Source organism: Elgaria multicarinata, chromosome 1 (assembly GCF_023053635.1).
Source record: "Elgaria multicarinata webbii isolate HBS135686 ecotype San Diego chromosome 1, rElgMul1.1.pri, whole genome shotgun sequence".
NCBI classification, from domain to species: Eukaryota; Metazoa; Chordata; class Lepidosauria; order Squamata; family Anguidae; genus Elgaria; species Elgaria multicarinata.
The window spans coordinates 1,582,787-1,598,010 of record NC_086171.1 but is presented as its reverse complement, the minus strand read 5'-3'; the positions used below and the strand labels follow the sequence as shown (position 1 = coordinate 1,598,010).

Below are 15,224 nucleotides of genomic sequence, written 5' to 3'. Positions count from 1 at the left end.
CTGTGCGCACGAAAAACGGCGGCGAGCGTGCCTCTGGCCATGGACAGATGGGCTCCGCTCCGCAGGGAGGGACGCTGCTGCTGCCCCGCTTGGCGAGATCTCGAGGCAGGATTCCGGCTGGTGCGGTTCGTTAGATGGGCAGCAGCAGGGTCGCCGCCAGCAGCCTACCTTACAGGGGTGTTAGAATCCTAGAATCCTAGAATAGTACACTTGGAAGGGGCCTACGAGGCCATTGAGTCCAACCCCCTGCTCAATGCAGGAATCCACCCTAAAGCATCCCTGACAGGTGGTTGTCCAGCTGCCTCTTGAAAGCCTCTAGGGTGGGAGAGCCCACAACCTCACCAGGCAACTGATTCCATTGTCGTACTGCGCTAACAGTCAGGACGTTTTTCCTGATGTCCAGCGGGAATCAGGCTTCCTTTAACTTGAGCCCGTTATTCCGTGTCCTGCACTCTGGGAGGATCGAGAAGAGATCCTGGCCCTCCTCTGGGTGACAACCTTTCAAGTCTTTGAAGAGTGCTCTCATGTTGTGAGGCTAAAATGGAGAGGAGGAGGAGGAGGAGGCTTATTATGCAGGAAGAAGAAAAGGCGCAACAGCAATGTCTCCCTAAACAAATCACTCTCTCTGAGGCTGTACACTGGCCGTGGGCAGAAATGCAGCTGCCCGCCTGCCCACCCACCCGCCCCAGGGCCTGCACAGTCTGAAGTGGGGCAGTGTACAGAGGCACAGCTTGGGGGTCCAAAGCAGCAGCTGCTCCAACTCTGCCATTCCCAGGGATGAGCACCCAAACACCACCAGAAGGCGCTTTTTTTACAGACTCAAAATGATTTTTTAATTTTATGTTATTATTTTATTATTGCATTTATAGCCCACCTTAATCCTCCTCCTCCTCTCCATATTATCCTCACAACAACCCTGTGAGGTGGGTTGGGATGAGAGTCCGTGTCTGGCCCAAAGTCACCCAGTGGGTTTCCATGGCCGAGTGGGGACTAGAACCCGGATCTCCCAACTCCCAGTCCGACACTCTAGCCGCTACACCACACAGTAGTTGGGTATGGGGTGGTGCCTTGCCTTTGACCTTTTTCTTTCTAATGCATAGATATTTGCCTATGCTCTCATACTGCCCCTTCCCCTCTGCCCAAGAGATGCCGGGTTAGGAGTTTACGCTTCCTGGGTCAGGCCTTTGCTGAGCTGCGCTCGCGTTCTTGTTCCAGGCCTCGGTCGTGACGCTGGAGGACGTCACGGTCTATTTTTCCCCGGAAGAGTGGGAGGAACTCGAGGAATGGCAGCGGCAGCTTCACCGGGACGTCATGCAGGAGAACTACGAACTGATCACCTCGCTGGGTAAGGCAGCTGCTTCTCTGGCGGTGCACAACAGTGTTCTGGAGCAAACTGCATCGCGTTCCCCAGTGAACCCAGGCTAGGCAGAACCAGCCGCTGCTCACAAGCTCCGGCCACGTCCAGGCTTTGCTGGTTCCCCCTGTGGGGCCTTGCCGCGGATGCTCCGGGCACCTGGTCCTTCCGGCGTGCCCCTGAGCCCATTTTAAGGAAGCCAGGCCCGCTCCGGTGGAAAGGCCATCTCATCCAGCCCAGTGCATGAAAGCAGCTTTGCCATTACCCCTGGGCCCGCCGCTTGGGAAAACAAAATGAAGGGCAGTTGTTTTCTTTCCCCGGAAATGTAGAGTTCTCTCCCATTGCAGGAACCTTTCCTGGCTTTTGGCTCAGAACTAATCCACTGATGATGATGATTTTTAAAGAATGTTTTATTTATTTTGGAACGACACAACACGTCGAATGCATCTGGTGATGACACCCGGCTCAGATAGCTTTTTGGCCAAACTGAGCTCGGGTCTATCTTCATAAATTAGCAGAATTCATGTACAGCGGAAACATACATCTGAATACAGGGCGGGTGGGCGGGGGAGAAATGACGTGGGGTGTCGTGTTGCCTTCCTGCCCTGCTGAGGGTGTCATGGAAGCGTCTGTGCGGCCCCTGTAGACCAGATGAGGGGCGCAGGGCCTCTTTCAGCCTGAGGGCCAGGTCCAAGCTCTTGGGGGGCCGCCTTCTAGTGGTGGGGTGGGTGGGGCCTGAAACCCCAGCATATTTTGGATTATATTTTTTACTGCCAGTAATTACGTGTTAGGAGAGGCATTTAAGCCTTTTAAAATGCACAAAAGCCAGGAAGCCACCAAAAAACGGGATTTTCGAGGAAAGGGGGCTGGGCCATGTGGGGGGACACTGGAGGGCCAGGTATGGCCCATGGGCCTGAGGTTCCGCACCCGAGGACTAAGGCAGACCATTGGTCTGGTTCTTACGTTATGAGAGATGAGGTTGTGTTCTGGGTGGGCGATGCCTTCCTGTCCCCTGCTGAACTCTAAGGGAGGCTCAACTTGAACACGTGAAGGTGAACAGTCGACTCTCCTTAGCAAATCTAGCGTATAACTTGGTCCTTCTTCTTTTTAGCAGGCTGCGATATCAAGGTAAAGGAGGAAGAGGAGGGCGGGGCCTGCCACAGTGAGGAAGACATCCGGGGGTTCTTCTTAGAGACGCTTCTCCTCCAGGGCCTGAAGATAGATGGGGGCAGGGTGCCCCAGCAACCCAGAAGGCCAAATGGGTCCCTGGCGGAGCCGGGCGCGGGCTGGGCGAGGCCGGCGCTGCAGCGTGGGGCTGGTGGGGCGCCGGGGGCGGAGCCGTGTCCTCTCACCTGCCTGGACTGCGGGAAACGCTTCAAGAGCAAAGCGGCCCGCTTGACGCACCAGCGCATCCACACGGGCGAGCGGCCCTTCACCTGCGGCGAGTGCGGGCGCTGCTTCACCCAGAGGCAGCACCTGGGCACCCACCTCCGGGTGCACGGCGGGGAACGCCCGTTTGCCTGCGGCCAGTGCGGCAGCACCTTCCGCCTGCAGAAGCTGCTGCTGACGCACCAGCGCAAGGCCCACTCGGGGGAGCCGCCCTTGGCGTGCGCCGACTGCGGCAAGCTCTTCAACCACAAGCACCACCTGATGACCCACCGGCGGGTGCACACGGGCGAGCGCCCCTTCCCCTGCCCCGACTGTGGCAAGAGCTTCACCCAGAAGCACCACCTGCAGACCCACCGGCGGGGCCACTCGGGGGACCGGCCCTTCCCCTGCCCGGAGTGCGGGAAGACCTTCAAGGACCGGGCCGGCGTGCTCATGCACCAGATCGTGCACACGGGCGCCAAGCCCTACGCCTGCCAGAGCTGCACCAAGATCTTCAGCCACAAGCACCACCTGGTGATCCACCAGCGGGTCCACACGGGCGAGAAGCCCTTCTCCTGCGAGGTGTGCCGGAAGCGCTTCACCCAGAAGCACCACCTGCTGAGCCACGCCCGCATCCACACGGGCGAGCGCCCCTACCGCTGCGAGGCGTGTCCCCGGAGCTTCAAGGACAGGATCACCCTCAAGCTGCACGTGCGGCTCCACACGGGGGAGAAGCCCTTTGCCTGCGCCCGCTGCGGGGAGCGCTTCAGGCTGCGGAAGGCCCTGCTCTCCCACCACCGTACGCACGACGCCCCCACCCAGCTCATCTGCACTGAGTGTGGGGACAGCTTCCCGCGCATGCGCAGCCTGGCTGCCCATAGGCGGCGGGCGCACCCCTCTGCGCCCAAGGAAACGGCCGGCCGGCCTGAATCGGCCAGCAAACAGCAGGAGGCTGGCGAGAGGGTCCAAGCAGGGGAAGAGGAGGAGGCTGGGCCTCCGTCGCCCCACCTGGAAAGTGGAGGAGCAGCCCAGACAGGCGAGGGGACCGGCCTGGGACCTGCTCTGGACCCCCGGGGTCCGCCAGCTGCAAAGATGCCAACGCCGTGAATCCGACCGCGCCAACGTCGCTCGACTGGATTCCCATGTTTTTCTCCTTGGCCTTTGGGTTCAGGAGGCTTCAAGAGACGCATCCGTTTCAGGTTTTCCCCATAGAAACTGGAGATTTTCTGGCCTCTCGCTTCACTGTATTGGGCTGCCTGGTTATTGTGGAACTCACCAAATTGATTACAACGGAGAGACGGAGACCCCCCCCCCTTTACGGGTCCCAGCGTATCTGCCCAGGTGCGCCAAGATTCTCAGTAAGAGCCAACACAGTTTCCAGGGCGGAGGACAGAGACGCTGGGGCTGCCCGTCGCCAGCTGGGATGGAGTCCTCTCGCGGTCCAGCGCCCTTTTCCATCACTACTAAGAAGCAAGCCCGGAGCGTGTCCTCTTCCAGCTACAAAGGAGCTTTCTGTTGACTCGTGGGAAGTTAGGGAGCTTAATTTGGGCCGGGCTTGGATGGCCCAGGCTCCAGAGAGGCCAGCAGAGAACCTGATACCGAGGGTCTCACACGCGCGGGCAGCCCTGTCCTCTACCAGCTGTCTAATTCACGTTCCTTCCCTGCGGGCTGAGGGCCAAACTGTGTGCTAGGTTACATACATAGAGCGTGCAGCTCATCCTCGCTCTTTTATTTACTTCCATGTAAACGTGTGAGCCCCCAGTCTGAATTGGGACCATTGTGCATGGGATGGGGCGGTCTAAACTTTCCCACCTGCTGCTCCCATCCTTTAAATTTACCACCACACACTTACTTAGGGGCTAGAAATGCGGTGTGTGTGTGTGTGTGTGTATAATCTTAATTGGTGCCAGTTGAGTTTTTCCCTTTTAGCCTCCCTGTACTTATAGTGGTGGTGGGTGAATTTAAATTTTAAAAGCAGCTTGGAAGGAAGATGGCAACCTCCCTTTACCTGTGCATGGCAGTCGCCATCCACTGAATTAAATATACAGGATGAGCTGCATGCTGTATGTTTAACATAGCGTGTACTTTAGCCCGGAGAAGCAACCTGTAAAGACTGGATCCCGCGTGCACACGCTCATGCACAGAGTATATTTCACCCCATGGAGTGACATCAGTGTGGTCCCGTAGAAGAAACGGCTGCATGTACTAGGGTGGGTCTAGATAAGGCTTGGATCAGCTTCCCCCAAAATGGTGCCTTTCAGATACATTGGAGTACAACTCCCATCACCCCAGCCAGCTGGCTGGAGGATGATAGGAGTTGTAGTCCAACACATTTGGAGGGGGGGGCAGTTTGGGGAAGGCTGCTTTTATTGTGCAAAAAATCCATTAAGGAGGAAAAGGTGAAATAGCTGCACAAGGCGCCTTTTGATGGGTAACTACTGGAAGCTTCTGTCTTGAAGCATCCCTAGAGAGCGAGGGAGGGGATTTTGTTCCCCCCAGGGCTCCAGAGAGTGCAGCGTTTGCTGGGTGGGACCCCAAAAACTGAGACCACAAAGCAACCTCAGGTAACGTTGCTGATAGATCAGGTTCCTGCATTCAGAATAGAAGGGTTTGGGAGAGGAAGGTTAGGGGAAAGGGCTGCGTTCTCCTTTCCCACTCCCCAGAGCTTCCAAATGCCTGTACAATGCTCCAGTGTGGCACTGGCCGCCTTCTTGTGTTAGGGGAGTAAACAGATTCTCCTTTATTCCTTCCCTGCTCTTGAAAACAGCCTGAACCGGACAGAAAGGTCCCTTTGCTAGACATGCTGGGTGCACTGAACAGGTGTGCCTCGGTTATGGTTGCTGCCCCATTTCGTTTTAGTTAGGCATCACACGTGTGTATCCCCCTCTTCCTCTAGGGCAGGGTTGGGCAGAAAGATCTCCAGATCATAGAATCATAGAATAGTAGAGTCGGAAGGGGCCTCTAAGGCCATCGAGTCCAACCCCCTGCTCAGTGCAGGAATCCACCCTGAAGCATCCCTGACAGATGGCGGTCCAGCTGCCTCTTCAAAGTTTCTAGGGTGGGAGAGCCCACAGCCTCCCTAGGTAACTGATTCTATTGTCGTACTGCTCTAACAGTCAGGAAGCTTTTCCTGATGTCCAGCCAGAATCTGTCTTCCATTATTCCATGTCCTGCACTCTGGGATGATCCAGAAGAGACCCTGGCCCTCCTCTTCAGCCCTCGTAACTGTTGGCCATGCTGGCAGGGGCTTCCGGGAGTAGAAGTCCAAAACATCTGGAAATCTACCTTCTGCCCAGTCCTCAGAGGGTCCCCATCTAGGGTTCCCTAAGGGCTGCAGCCAAGTGGGGGGAGTTTATACGGGGGGCTCCTTTCCTGGCTTGGGTTGGTCCCCATGATGTGACCATCTGTAGTGTAGCGACACCCTTAAAATGGTCTCTTTCTGTCCTCACCAACTTCAGCTGCTAGTTACCGTGTTCTGTCCTCAGCTATTTACACCTTGAGCAAATGTGCCGAGGAGGAAGAAACCGTGTTGATGATGGCCTGATGGCCTGTTTCATCATTTTGGTTCCAGTGACTTCCGTTAAAAGAGCTCCCTCCCCTCCCCAGACTGGTTTCTCCCAGAAAGCGCTGGCCAAAGGAGGGGCGAGGGAGAGGGATTGGCTGTAGCAGGGCTTTGCTTCGGGGTTTTTTGCAAATCAGGGTGTTGGGAACAAATTCCTTTGGTGCCTCTTCCCCCTTTCCCAGTCTGGCTCTCACTTCCACCTATAATAATAAAAGAGGGGTGTGTGTCTGTCTGTCCATGCCATAGCGCCAAGACCGTGAACCTAGACGCCTGAAATTTGGCATGCCTGCTAAGGCGACCCTAGGGTTGTGCACCGGCGTTTATTTTGTTGTTCTTTTTTAAAGCATAAACTCATTTTAATTAATTTAAATGTGTCCATGTGGTTGAAACCTGCAACAACCTCTCCAGCCACTGGGGACCGACTTCCTTCACCAGCCCATGGCTTTGCAGCCCCTAGAGTTTGAAGCCAGGGGAGAGGAGTCGGCCGAGGGACGGAGCGATAGGCCTGTCCCGTTTCTCCGGTAGGGGGGCAGCCCCCTCTAAGGCGGAGGGAGTGGACAGACGCCCCCCTTCCCCTTAGCGGGGTTGGGGGCAGGCAGGCACAATTTGCTTTGTTCAGCCAGGGCAGGCACAATGTGACAGCTGTGTAAGTTTGCTCAAAAGGCTTTGTGCATCAAACTAAGGCCTATTCCAAACTTTGCAAATCCAGATCCATTTGCTGGTGGGAATTAATAAAACGAGTCCTGTGTGAAGCTGCTGGCTGGTTTTATTGTGTTGCAATAATAATTATAATCTGTGCCGGGAGTGGGGTGTTGAAAGGCAGGATCCAGAGGGGAAACTTTGCGTGTGGGAGAGTGGGTGTGAGTGGGTGTGCAATGGGAGAAGAGCGGTTGTGTTCCAACAGGAAGGGTCCTGGTCATTCACTTGCAGGGGCGTCGTCAGCGCTTGGAGAAGTCGCCACCTTCAACAGAGAAGAAAGCGAGTGCTGAGGCCAGGAGACCGGAAGGTAGATAGCAAAGGTGAATTAATGCAAGTGTAAAGCAGCCCTTCCTCAGTCTGGTGCCCTCCAGATGTGCAGTCCAAACACATCTGGAGGGCACGAGGTTGGAGAAGCGCGGTTAAAGTAGTCACATTGAAACAAAAGGATCGAACATCACATATTGGCTGCTGGTCTCTGAGCTGAGTGCGAGTAACCAGGAAAGGGGTCTTGGGATCATGGTGGAAGGTTCAACGAAGCCGTTGGCCGTGCGGGTATGGCAAATTCGGTGCCAGAGATCATTAGAAAGGATTCCCGAGTGTGAAAAAAGTGAATTCCATGTCAGGCATCTCGGGAAAGGAACTGAAATAAACCTGCCAGTGTTGTTATACCCTTATACTAACCTATGGGGCAGCCACATTTGGAACGCAGCGTGCAGTTGTGGTGCATTTAGGCTTCCTGCCTTGGCTATTGGAGGCAGCACGCAGCCATCAAGGCTAGTAGCACTGGATAGCTTTCTCCTCCAGGAATTTCTCCAAACTCACATTATAGCCATCGAAATTGGTGGCCATCACCGCATCTTGTGGTAGTGAGTCCCATAGTTTAATTATGTGCTGTGTGAAGAAGTCCTGAATCTCCCACCAACTAGCTTCATGGGATATGACCCCGGTGGGGTCCACTATTATGGGAGAGGGAGAAAAATGTCCGGAAGGGCCCCTTCCTGCCCCTGCTCCCCCTGCTTTCCCCAACCGCTGATGGTTGGGTGGTTTCTCAGCTTCCGCACAGCGTCTCCTTCGGCTCTCGCGAAAGGGTGGTAAAGAGTTTCGTGCCATTCAGCTGTTGTTACTGCCAGTGCTGGTAGTAGCATTGAGAACTTGAAGCCAAAATATGCCAGACTTCTTTGCCCCGCCCACTTTGCCTTTAGCCCCGCCCACCAATGGAATGTGACACCCCCCCCCAAGCTTCTCTGAAATGGGCTGAAAGAGGGTTAAGGGCGGCCTCCAGCCTGCCTCCCCCGCACACACATAGGCAGCCCCCAGCCCCCCCCTGCCCCTGGGCAGGCTCCTCACTCTGGCAGCTGCTGCACTCGCATCCGTGGATGACCGGCAAGACCACCGGCTCCGTCTCGCCGCCTTCGCACTGCAGGTTCAGGATGCGGACGGGGCTGACCGGGTCCAGGCGGTAACTGCAGCATTCGCAGAAGGTCTGCAGGTACGGTTCCTGCAAGAGGAGGCCGTCCGACAATGGTCACGCCAAGTCTTGAGGGAGGTCAGGGGGCGTTACTGGGCAAGAGGAACCCCAGCGGGAAAATCTGAGGCTTGGGGTGAGTGGGAAGAGATAGTTATTTAAAGTGGGCGTCAAACCTCAAAGGCCTGCAGGGATGCCCCAGGTGGCCACGCCCCCTTCCTCTAACCCCCCCCCCCCGGCCTCATTTCCCCCAGGAATCAATCATGGGGCAGGTGCCCAGCTTCTGTGCAGGTCCCCCCACCCCCATCCTGAAAGCCGAAATTCCTAAGACAGGGTTAATGGCAGCAAGAGCTCCGGGCTAAGATGGGCTCTGGTCCTCCTCCATCCCTCGACACCGAGAGCTGCTCTGAATTTTAATTCAGCCCCTCCACTGAAAGAGGTTCAACACCCTTGATTCAAAACATAAATGCATAGCAGGGCTGGCGTCAAAGGTAGGCCTGGTCGGGCACCTGCTGAGGGCTCACAGCCCAGCAGGGCCTCGTTGGCACGGATCCCCTCGAGTTCTTCCTCCTCTTCACCCTTGCAACCTGCTCCTTCACCTGCCCCTCGCTCTGGCCCAGACAGCGGTGGTGCAGCAGCAACAGATGCCACGGCCCGCTTGCCCTCCGGCTGCCTGCCAAGCCGGAACTCATGGGAGGGCCTTTTCGGTGGTGGCCCCCCAATTATGGAATGATCTCCCCAACGAGGCTCGCCTGGGGCTAACATTGTTATCTTTTCGGCACCAGGTTAAGACTTTTCTCTTTTCCCAGGCAGTTTACAACATATGCTTAGTTGTTTTTAATTGCCCCCAGAACAGTTGTTTTAAAAGGATATTGTTGTTTTTATGTTCTTGATGGTTTTAATTTTTTGTATATTTGTTTTTAACGTTCACTGCTTCGGCTATGGGGTGGTATATAAAAGTAATAACATAAATAAATAAATACAGATACAGCAGAGAATTAAGGCTTCTCTAAACGAGCGATTTATAGCACGCTTGTCACCAGCCCACTCACAGAAGTTTGTGGGTTGATTACATGATGTCGTAAACAGCCAGGACGTCTCCCGCACTCCCCCCCCCCAATAACCCCATGTTTTAAAAATACAGAGATAATGCAGTATCTAATTTTCGCTGAGTTTATTCCACCACTAGATGGTTTATTTAAAAGAATAGGCTGCAATTCAAAAACCGCACGGTCGTTGTCGGAAGGAACCCGTTTTGAACGCAAAAAGACCCGAGACCTGGTAAGGATGCGGAGTTTTTTCTCTTAATGTCGAGAGGCTGTTGGTTGAGATGGGCCTGGATAGAGGGAGGTTGGAGAGGGGAGACCGGGGGGGGGGGCTTGCTCTTGCCCTCACTTACCTCGGGGATGACGTTGGTGTGGGAGGCGCAGCGGCCGCTGCAGTAGCTCACCTCCACGCCTGCCAGGAAGCAGCGGCCCTTGGTGATGTTCCGCAGCTCCGTGTAGTGCCGGCAGTCCGGCTGGGTCTCCTCTGCAGGGGAACAGGGGGACAATAGGACCATCCCAGCCAGGGCGCAAGGGACACGGGAAGAGAGAGGGGCGACAGGCAGGAGAGGGAGAGGACCCCCGGTGCGGGCAGCGCTTCTCCTCGGGTCACGGGGGCGTGTGTGGCTACGTAGAAGGGCTTTCTATTCAGTTCTCATCCCCAAAACACACGCTGCCTGCAATCGTAATTCTTTCATTCTACGTGTGCATCTTTTGCACCAGGGACCGGTTGGTGGGTCTTGGGGGGGGGGTCTAACAAAACCCCCACATAGAGTAGATCCCCTTCTGCAAGCCTAAATCTGCCCATCCTAGTGGACGATGCCTTCTCACGCAAAAAGCCTTAGCAGCCGGGGATGGGTGGGAAGAACAGCCTCCTAGGGGGAGCCGGCTTTGGCTCCATGGGACACAGCAGCCCAGCGCCTCTCACAAACGCACGTACCGGGCGGCTCCTTCTGGCAGACGGGGCAGCAACTGCCGGGCTCCTGTGCTTTCACTTCTCCCTGAGGAGAGAGCAGACACGGGGGCTTGATATGGGGGGGGGGCGGGCTTGTTCTCAATTCCGGTGAAGTCCTGGTGCCTCTGAGCATGTGCAAGCTGCGTTTCCCCTCACCCAGCAGCCACCGTCAGCCCCGAACATCCCGTATTAGGGGAAAGGTGCTCAGTGCCAGAAGGGGCCGCTTCCAGCCAGCCACGATTCCGCCCCCCAACTTCTTTTGCTTCCCATCTTTTTTACAAAAGGAGCCCATGTGCTCCAGGGCCCTTCGTGAGAGGAGCGGTACCTCCAGGCAGGTGAGCGTGGGGCAGCCGGCCTCGCACGCAGCCCTCCCGTTCAAGCAGCGGCACGATTCGCACCCATCCCGCCATTCGTCACCAGCCTGCGGGGGGGCGGGGGGAGAGAAAAGACAGGAGGAGGAGGAGGAGGGGGTTCCCCCACAAGGCCAGAGTGCGCCGCAACCCTCCTTGAGCCTTTGGGGAATGACGGGATGGAGACCTGAGGCAGGCTTTCCCCAACCAGATGGGTTAGACTACAATTCCCATTATCCCCAAAGCCATGGGAAAAGGCGAGCTTGGAGAGGTTCTAAAGGGAGCGGGGGCAGGGGAAGCAGCAGAGGTCCTGGGAGGCCGTGCCAAACCCTCTTTTGCTCCCAGTGGTTACACTCCTTTGTGAACGCGCATGGCTGCCGGCTGGGGCTGATGAGATTTGTAGTCCAAAACATCTGGAGGACGCTGGGTTTGGGGCGGAAGACCTGGGGGCATTTGGCTATGTTTAACGCCTGCCCACTCCGCCCTGCAGAAGCGGCCTGTGCTCACGCTCACCGAGTAGGCCTGGCCTCGGTGCTGACACTCGCAGTGAGCAGCCACGACGCAGCGGCCGCTGCCGTTCCGGTAGTGTCCCAGCTGGCACACGCAGCCCTGGGCCGCCCCTGTGCTGCAGTTCTCTGGTGGGTCCTCGTAGATCTGGAGGCAGCTCCGCTCGCAGGGGGCCGAGGAGCCAGGCCTGAGCCAGGATTCGCCACCAGGGCAGGCTGCGGCCGGCAGAGACAGAGAGAGAGAGAGAGAGAGACCCTCAGCACCGTTTGCTCTGCCCATCCTGGTCCTGGAGAGAAGAAGGAGACTCCTCTTCCCTCCGCTTCCTCCTCCCAAAGCACCTGACAGCCTCCAGGGTGGGCAGGACATGAGGAGCGGCCTGCAGCAGGAGCCCAGGCCTCCGTGGGCCAAATGGGAAACCCTCGTGGGCCAGAGGAGGCTCGCAGGCTAGAGGTTGCCGACCCAGGCGCTAGAGCTCTTTTTCGGTGTGCTCCCAGCGCTACACTCGTGCAGGCTTCCGGGACCCGGCAGGTCTCCCGCTTTCCCTCCAGGATGGTTCTGCCCCTCCGCCTCCGTTTCCAGGGGGCAGGCACGGGGGCGGGAGAGAACGACCACCCCTGCGGCAAGAGGGCCGCGGAAGCCCCTTCATCTCACCACAGTCGGGGAGGGCGCATGGCGTCCAGCGCACCGCGGGGCCCTCGCACTCCGCCCCGCCGTAGAGCCGTGGCTGGAGCTGGTGCCGCCGGGAGAGCCGCTCCCCGAGGCCGCAGGTCACAGGGCAGGGCGACCAGGGCGACCACTCCGACCAAACGCAGGGCACTGTGGGAAGGGAGGGCGCGTGGCTGAGGAGGCGCTGCCAGCACAGCGGGTGGAGTGTTGCACGCGCGGGGGGAGGGGAGGCTGAGCCCAAGGGCTACGCAAGGAGCCCAGAACGGCAGGGGGGGACGGGGGGGGAGGAAAAGCCCAGATATTGCCCCAGTAGGGGGCAGCACCCGCGGCCCGGCCCTTGGGGGCAGTTCCTGAAGTGAGAGACACCAGAGGTCAGTGCTGCAGCTGTCTAATCTCAGAGAAGGGAGTTGGCTGAAGGCTCATGGACGAAAGAAACGCACTCTGCACATGTTCAGAGGCAGTGTTTACAGGCACTGAAAGCCGGTGTGCCAAGCCTGGCTTGCCTGCTTTGTAGTCGTGGCAGGGCAGAGGCAGTGGGAGGGAGGGGGGCAGGGGCAGATGCCGAGGGCCCCACTGTTGTTCTCACAAGTTCTTGGCACCTCCCCAGTTCTGTGGGTGTGTGAGGGGGCCGCAGCCTCCTCCTTGGGGCGCCTCCCTCACCCGCGACGGTGGTGCTGCTGGGCAAATGGAAAAAGGTCCCAAGGGAACAGAGGCCAACCCACATCCCCTGCAGGGAGAGGGTTAGGGGAGCAGGTCAGCCCATGGTCCACCTGCGGGTCTGGAAGGGACCCCGACAGGGGTGAGGGGAGGAAGGGTCCCTTGGCAGCCTCTCACCATCGCAGTCCTCCTGGGTGCACCTGAAGACCCCCGTCTGGCAGACACTGCGGAGGCAAGAGCAGGGCAAGCCGAAGGCAGCCCGGGGAAGAGCAGAGGTTAGAGCGCAGGACCAGGGAGACCCAGGTTCGAATCCCCATTCAGTTCCCGGCTAACCATGTGCCTCTCTCTCTCTCTTTCTCTCAGCCTGACCCTCCTTACAGGGTTGTTGAGAGGATAAAATGCAGGGGAGGAGAAGCTACATACTGAGCTCCTCGGAGGAATGGTGAGGGGGCAGAAACGTATCAGATACATTAGCAGCCGTCCTCCCCACATCAAGGAGAATCTCGTCCTGCAGCCCCAAGCGCAGGGAGCAGGCAGGAGCCTCCAAGGAGAGAAGGGGCCGCACCCCGAGTCAAGATCTCCCTCCCTTTTCGCAGCTAGGATGGAAACGGGCAGCCCCGGGGTCAAAGCACCTTTTTCTGAGCATGCAAAACCCACCTCTAGGCTGAAGACTCCCCTTCTGGGTCGCCACCCCCACCCCTCGGCTCGCCGCTCGCCACTGATCTCCCAACCCCACACGTTCAGGGACGCCTCCCTCCTCTCGCTCTCAGCTCACCAGCTGTTGCACTCGTGCCGAATGACGCTGCCCGGCAGGTACTCGTGGGCCTGATCCTCTTGGGACATGTTGGCGGCCCAGGGTGTGGCAGGTCCCGGGCCGAGCGTGCAGCGGCAGTCTCCCCGGGGGACACACGTCCCATCCTGCAGCACCTGTGGCCGAGAGGAGGCTCAGCCTCAGCAGGCAGGGAGTGGGGCAAGGAAGGCCCCCCAAGGAGAGGCGGATGGGGGGAGGGGCACGGGCAGGCCACTCACCTGGCCAGAGGGGCAGGTGCAGCCGGGCTGGCAGGCCTCCTGCAGGCACTGGGTCTGCGGGCGCAGGTCGGAGCATGCTTGCGGGCAGGCGTTGGCGCAGTCGCTGAGGACTTGGGCCCCCGGGCATTCTGGTACGGGGAGCGGGGAAGAGGGATGGAGGAAGGGGTCAGGACGGAAGGGCTGCCCCACAGCCTGGATCCTCCCCTCCTTGCAAGCTCCTGTGGAGGGGCTGGGGGTGGGGGTGCCGAGGGCTTCCTTTCCCTCCAGACCTCGCTGCCCCCCAGCAGGAAGCGACACATGGGCCCTGTTCAGACGACACGCCAAGCCATGGTCTTCAAGCACTTTGAGCTAAGCCTTGTGGCTTAGCAGGTCGTGTGAACCACGCCTAAACTATGGTGGCGACATAACCGCGGTTTAAACATGCTCACTAGCTCCTTGCTGCAAAAGGGTTTGCGGCCTAACCATGGCTTGGCGTGTCGTCTGAACAGGCCTGCTGAAGCTGCCAGCATCCAGTGGCTTCCTTTGGCCCTGGGTTCACAAGGGATCGGGCCGCAAAGTGCCATTTACACGCACAGCCCCTGAACACGTGACGGAAAGGAAACGTACAAAGTGCTGCGAACTTGAAACCAGCGGTGTTGACCCTCAGGCCTAAAGGTGAAATCTGGCTCTCTGGGATTCCCCAAGGGCCACGCCCCCTTCTCCTAGCTCCACCCCCTTTCCCCCATTGACCTTTTTTTTTGGCACTTTCCATTCTAAAAAATAACAGCATTCCAAAAATGCCAGGGGCCGGATTTGCAAAAAATACCAGCATGTTTTGGCTTAAGACTCTAGGCTAAAATGTGCCGGGGATTTTGGGTTTTTTTTTGGCCCCGCCCATTTTGCTTTCAGCTCCGCCCACCACTGGAATGTGCAAACCACCCCTCCTCTCACCACCCCCGAGAGCTTCCCTGAATCAGAATCCGGCCCTCGGGCTGAAAGAGGTCCAAGGCTCCGCTTTGAACGGAATCGCAGCCCCTGGACGGCAGTGCAGCGGAATCCGCCCCCCCCCCCGCACCGGCGTCTCACCTGGGGTGCAGTTCTGAGTGCTGCAGACGCGGTGCTGGAGCAGCGGGAGGAGGGGGCACGGCCCCCCCGGGGGGGACAGCAGGCGGCGGCTCCTCTCAGACACGCCTCCCCCACAGCTGGTGCTGCAGGCGCTCCACGCGGACCACTCGCTCAGCAGGCAGGCAGCTGCGCAGGGGGCGGGAAGGGGGTCAGTGGGGGGGGCTGGAGGAGGGCACTGTCAATGCAGGGGGGAGGGGAAAGAGGCCCCAACACAAGCCTTGGGAGAAAGGGGAGGGCGGAAGGGGAGGGGCGCCCTGGCCTCGCACGGGGTGCCACGGAGGATGGACCAAGTGGCCTTCACCGGGACACCGTGTGCACGGAAAGGAACGGGAATTGTCATGGGGGATTATTATGGGTTGGAGCGCAGGAGAGATCCAGGCCCAATCAGGTGCGTTCCTTGGGCATGGTGGAAGGCAAGGCATGTCATCTGTCACGGCCTCCACTGTAACCCCTTAAGCCGGGGGG

At 58.2% G+C, this 15,224-nt stretch overlaps 2 protein-coding genes across 2 annotated transcripts in view; one reads left to right on the top strand and one right to left on the bottom strand.

Moving 5' to 3' along the window:
• The first annotated feature begins 47 nt into the window (after positions 1-47).
• Positions 48-4,606, top strand: LOC134413390 (zinc finger protein OZF-like). Its single transcript, XM_063147572.1, has 3 exons — positions 48-92; positions 1,216-1,345; positions 2,466-4,606. The coding sequence occupies exons 1-3, from the start codon at positions 48-50 to the stop codon at positions 3,827-3,829; spliced, it is 1,539 nt and encodes a 512-aa protein (XP_063003642.1). The 3' UTR covers positions 3,830-4,606.
• A 2,544-nt stretch (positions 4,607-7,150) lies between these two features.
• The window catches only part of LOC134413389 (SCO-spondin-like), a 138,493-nt gene continuing 130,419 nt past the window's right edge, over positions 7,151-15,224 (bottom strand). Inside the window, exons 103-113 of the mRNA XM_063147571.1 lie at positions 14,721-14,885; positions 13,656-13,783; positions 13,402-13,553; positions 12,804-12,850; positions 11,955-12,119; positions 11,310-11,518; positions 10,772-10,867; positions 10,432-10,492; positions 9,848-9,978; positions 8,331-8,481; positions 7,151-7,245 (exon numbers count right to left, since the gene is read on the bottom strand). Of these exons, the coding sequence (XP_063003641.1) occupies positions 7,223-7,245; positions 8,331-8,481; positions 9,848-9,978; positions 10,432-10,492; positions 10,772-10,867; positions 11,310-11,518; positions 11,955-12,119; positions 12,804-12,850; positions 13,402-13,553; positions 13,656-13,783; positions 14,721-14,885 (1,328 nt within the window). The 3' untranslated portion in view covers positions 7,151-7,222. The remainder of the gene's footprint in view (positions 7,246-8,330; positions 8,482-9,847; positions 9,979-10,431; positions 10,493-10,771; positions 10,868-11,309; positions 11,519-11,954; positions 12,120-12,803; positions 12,851-13,401; positions 13,554-13,655; positions 13,784-14,720; positions 14,886-15,224) is intronic.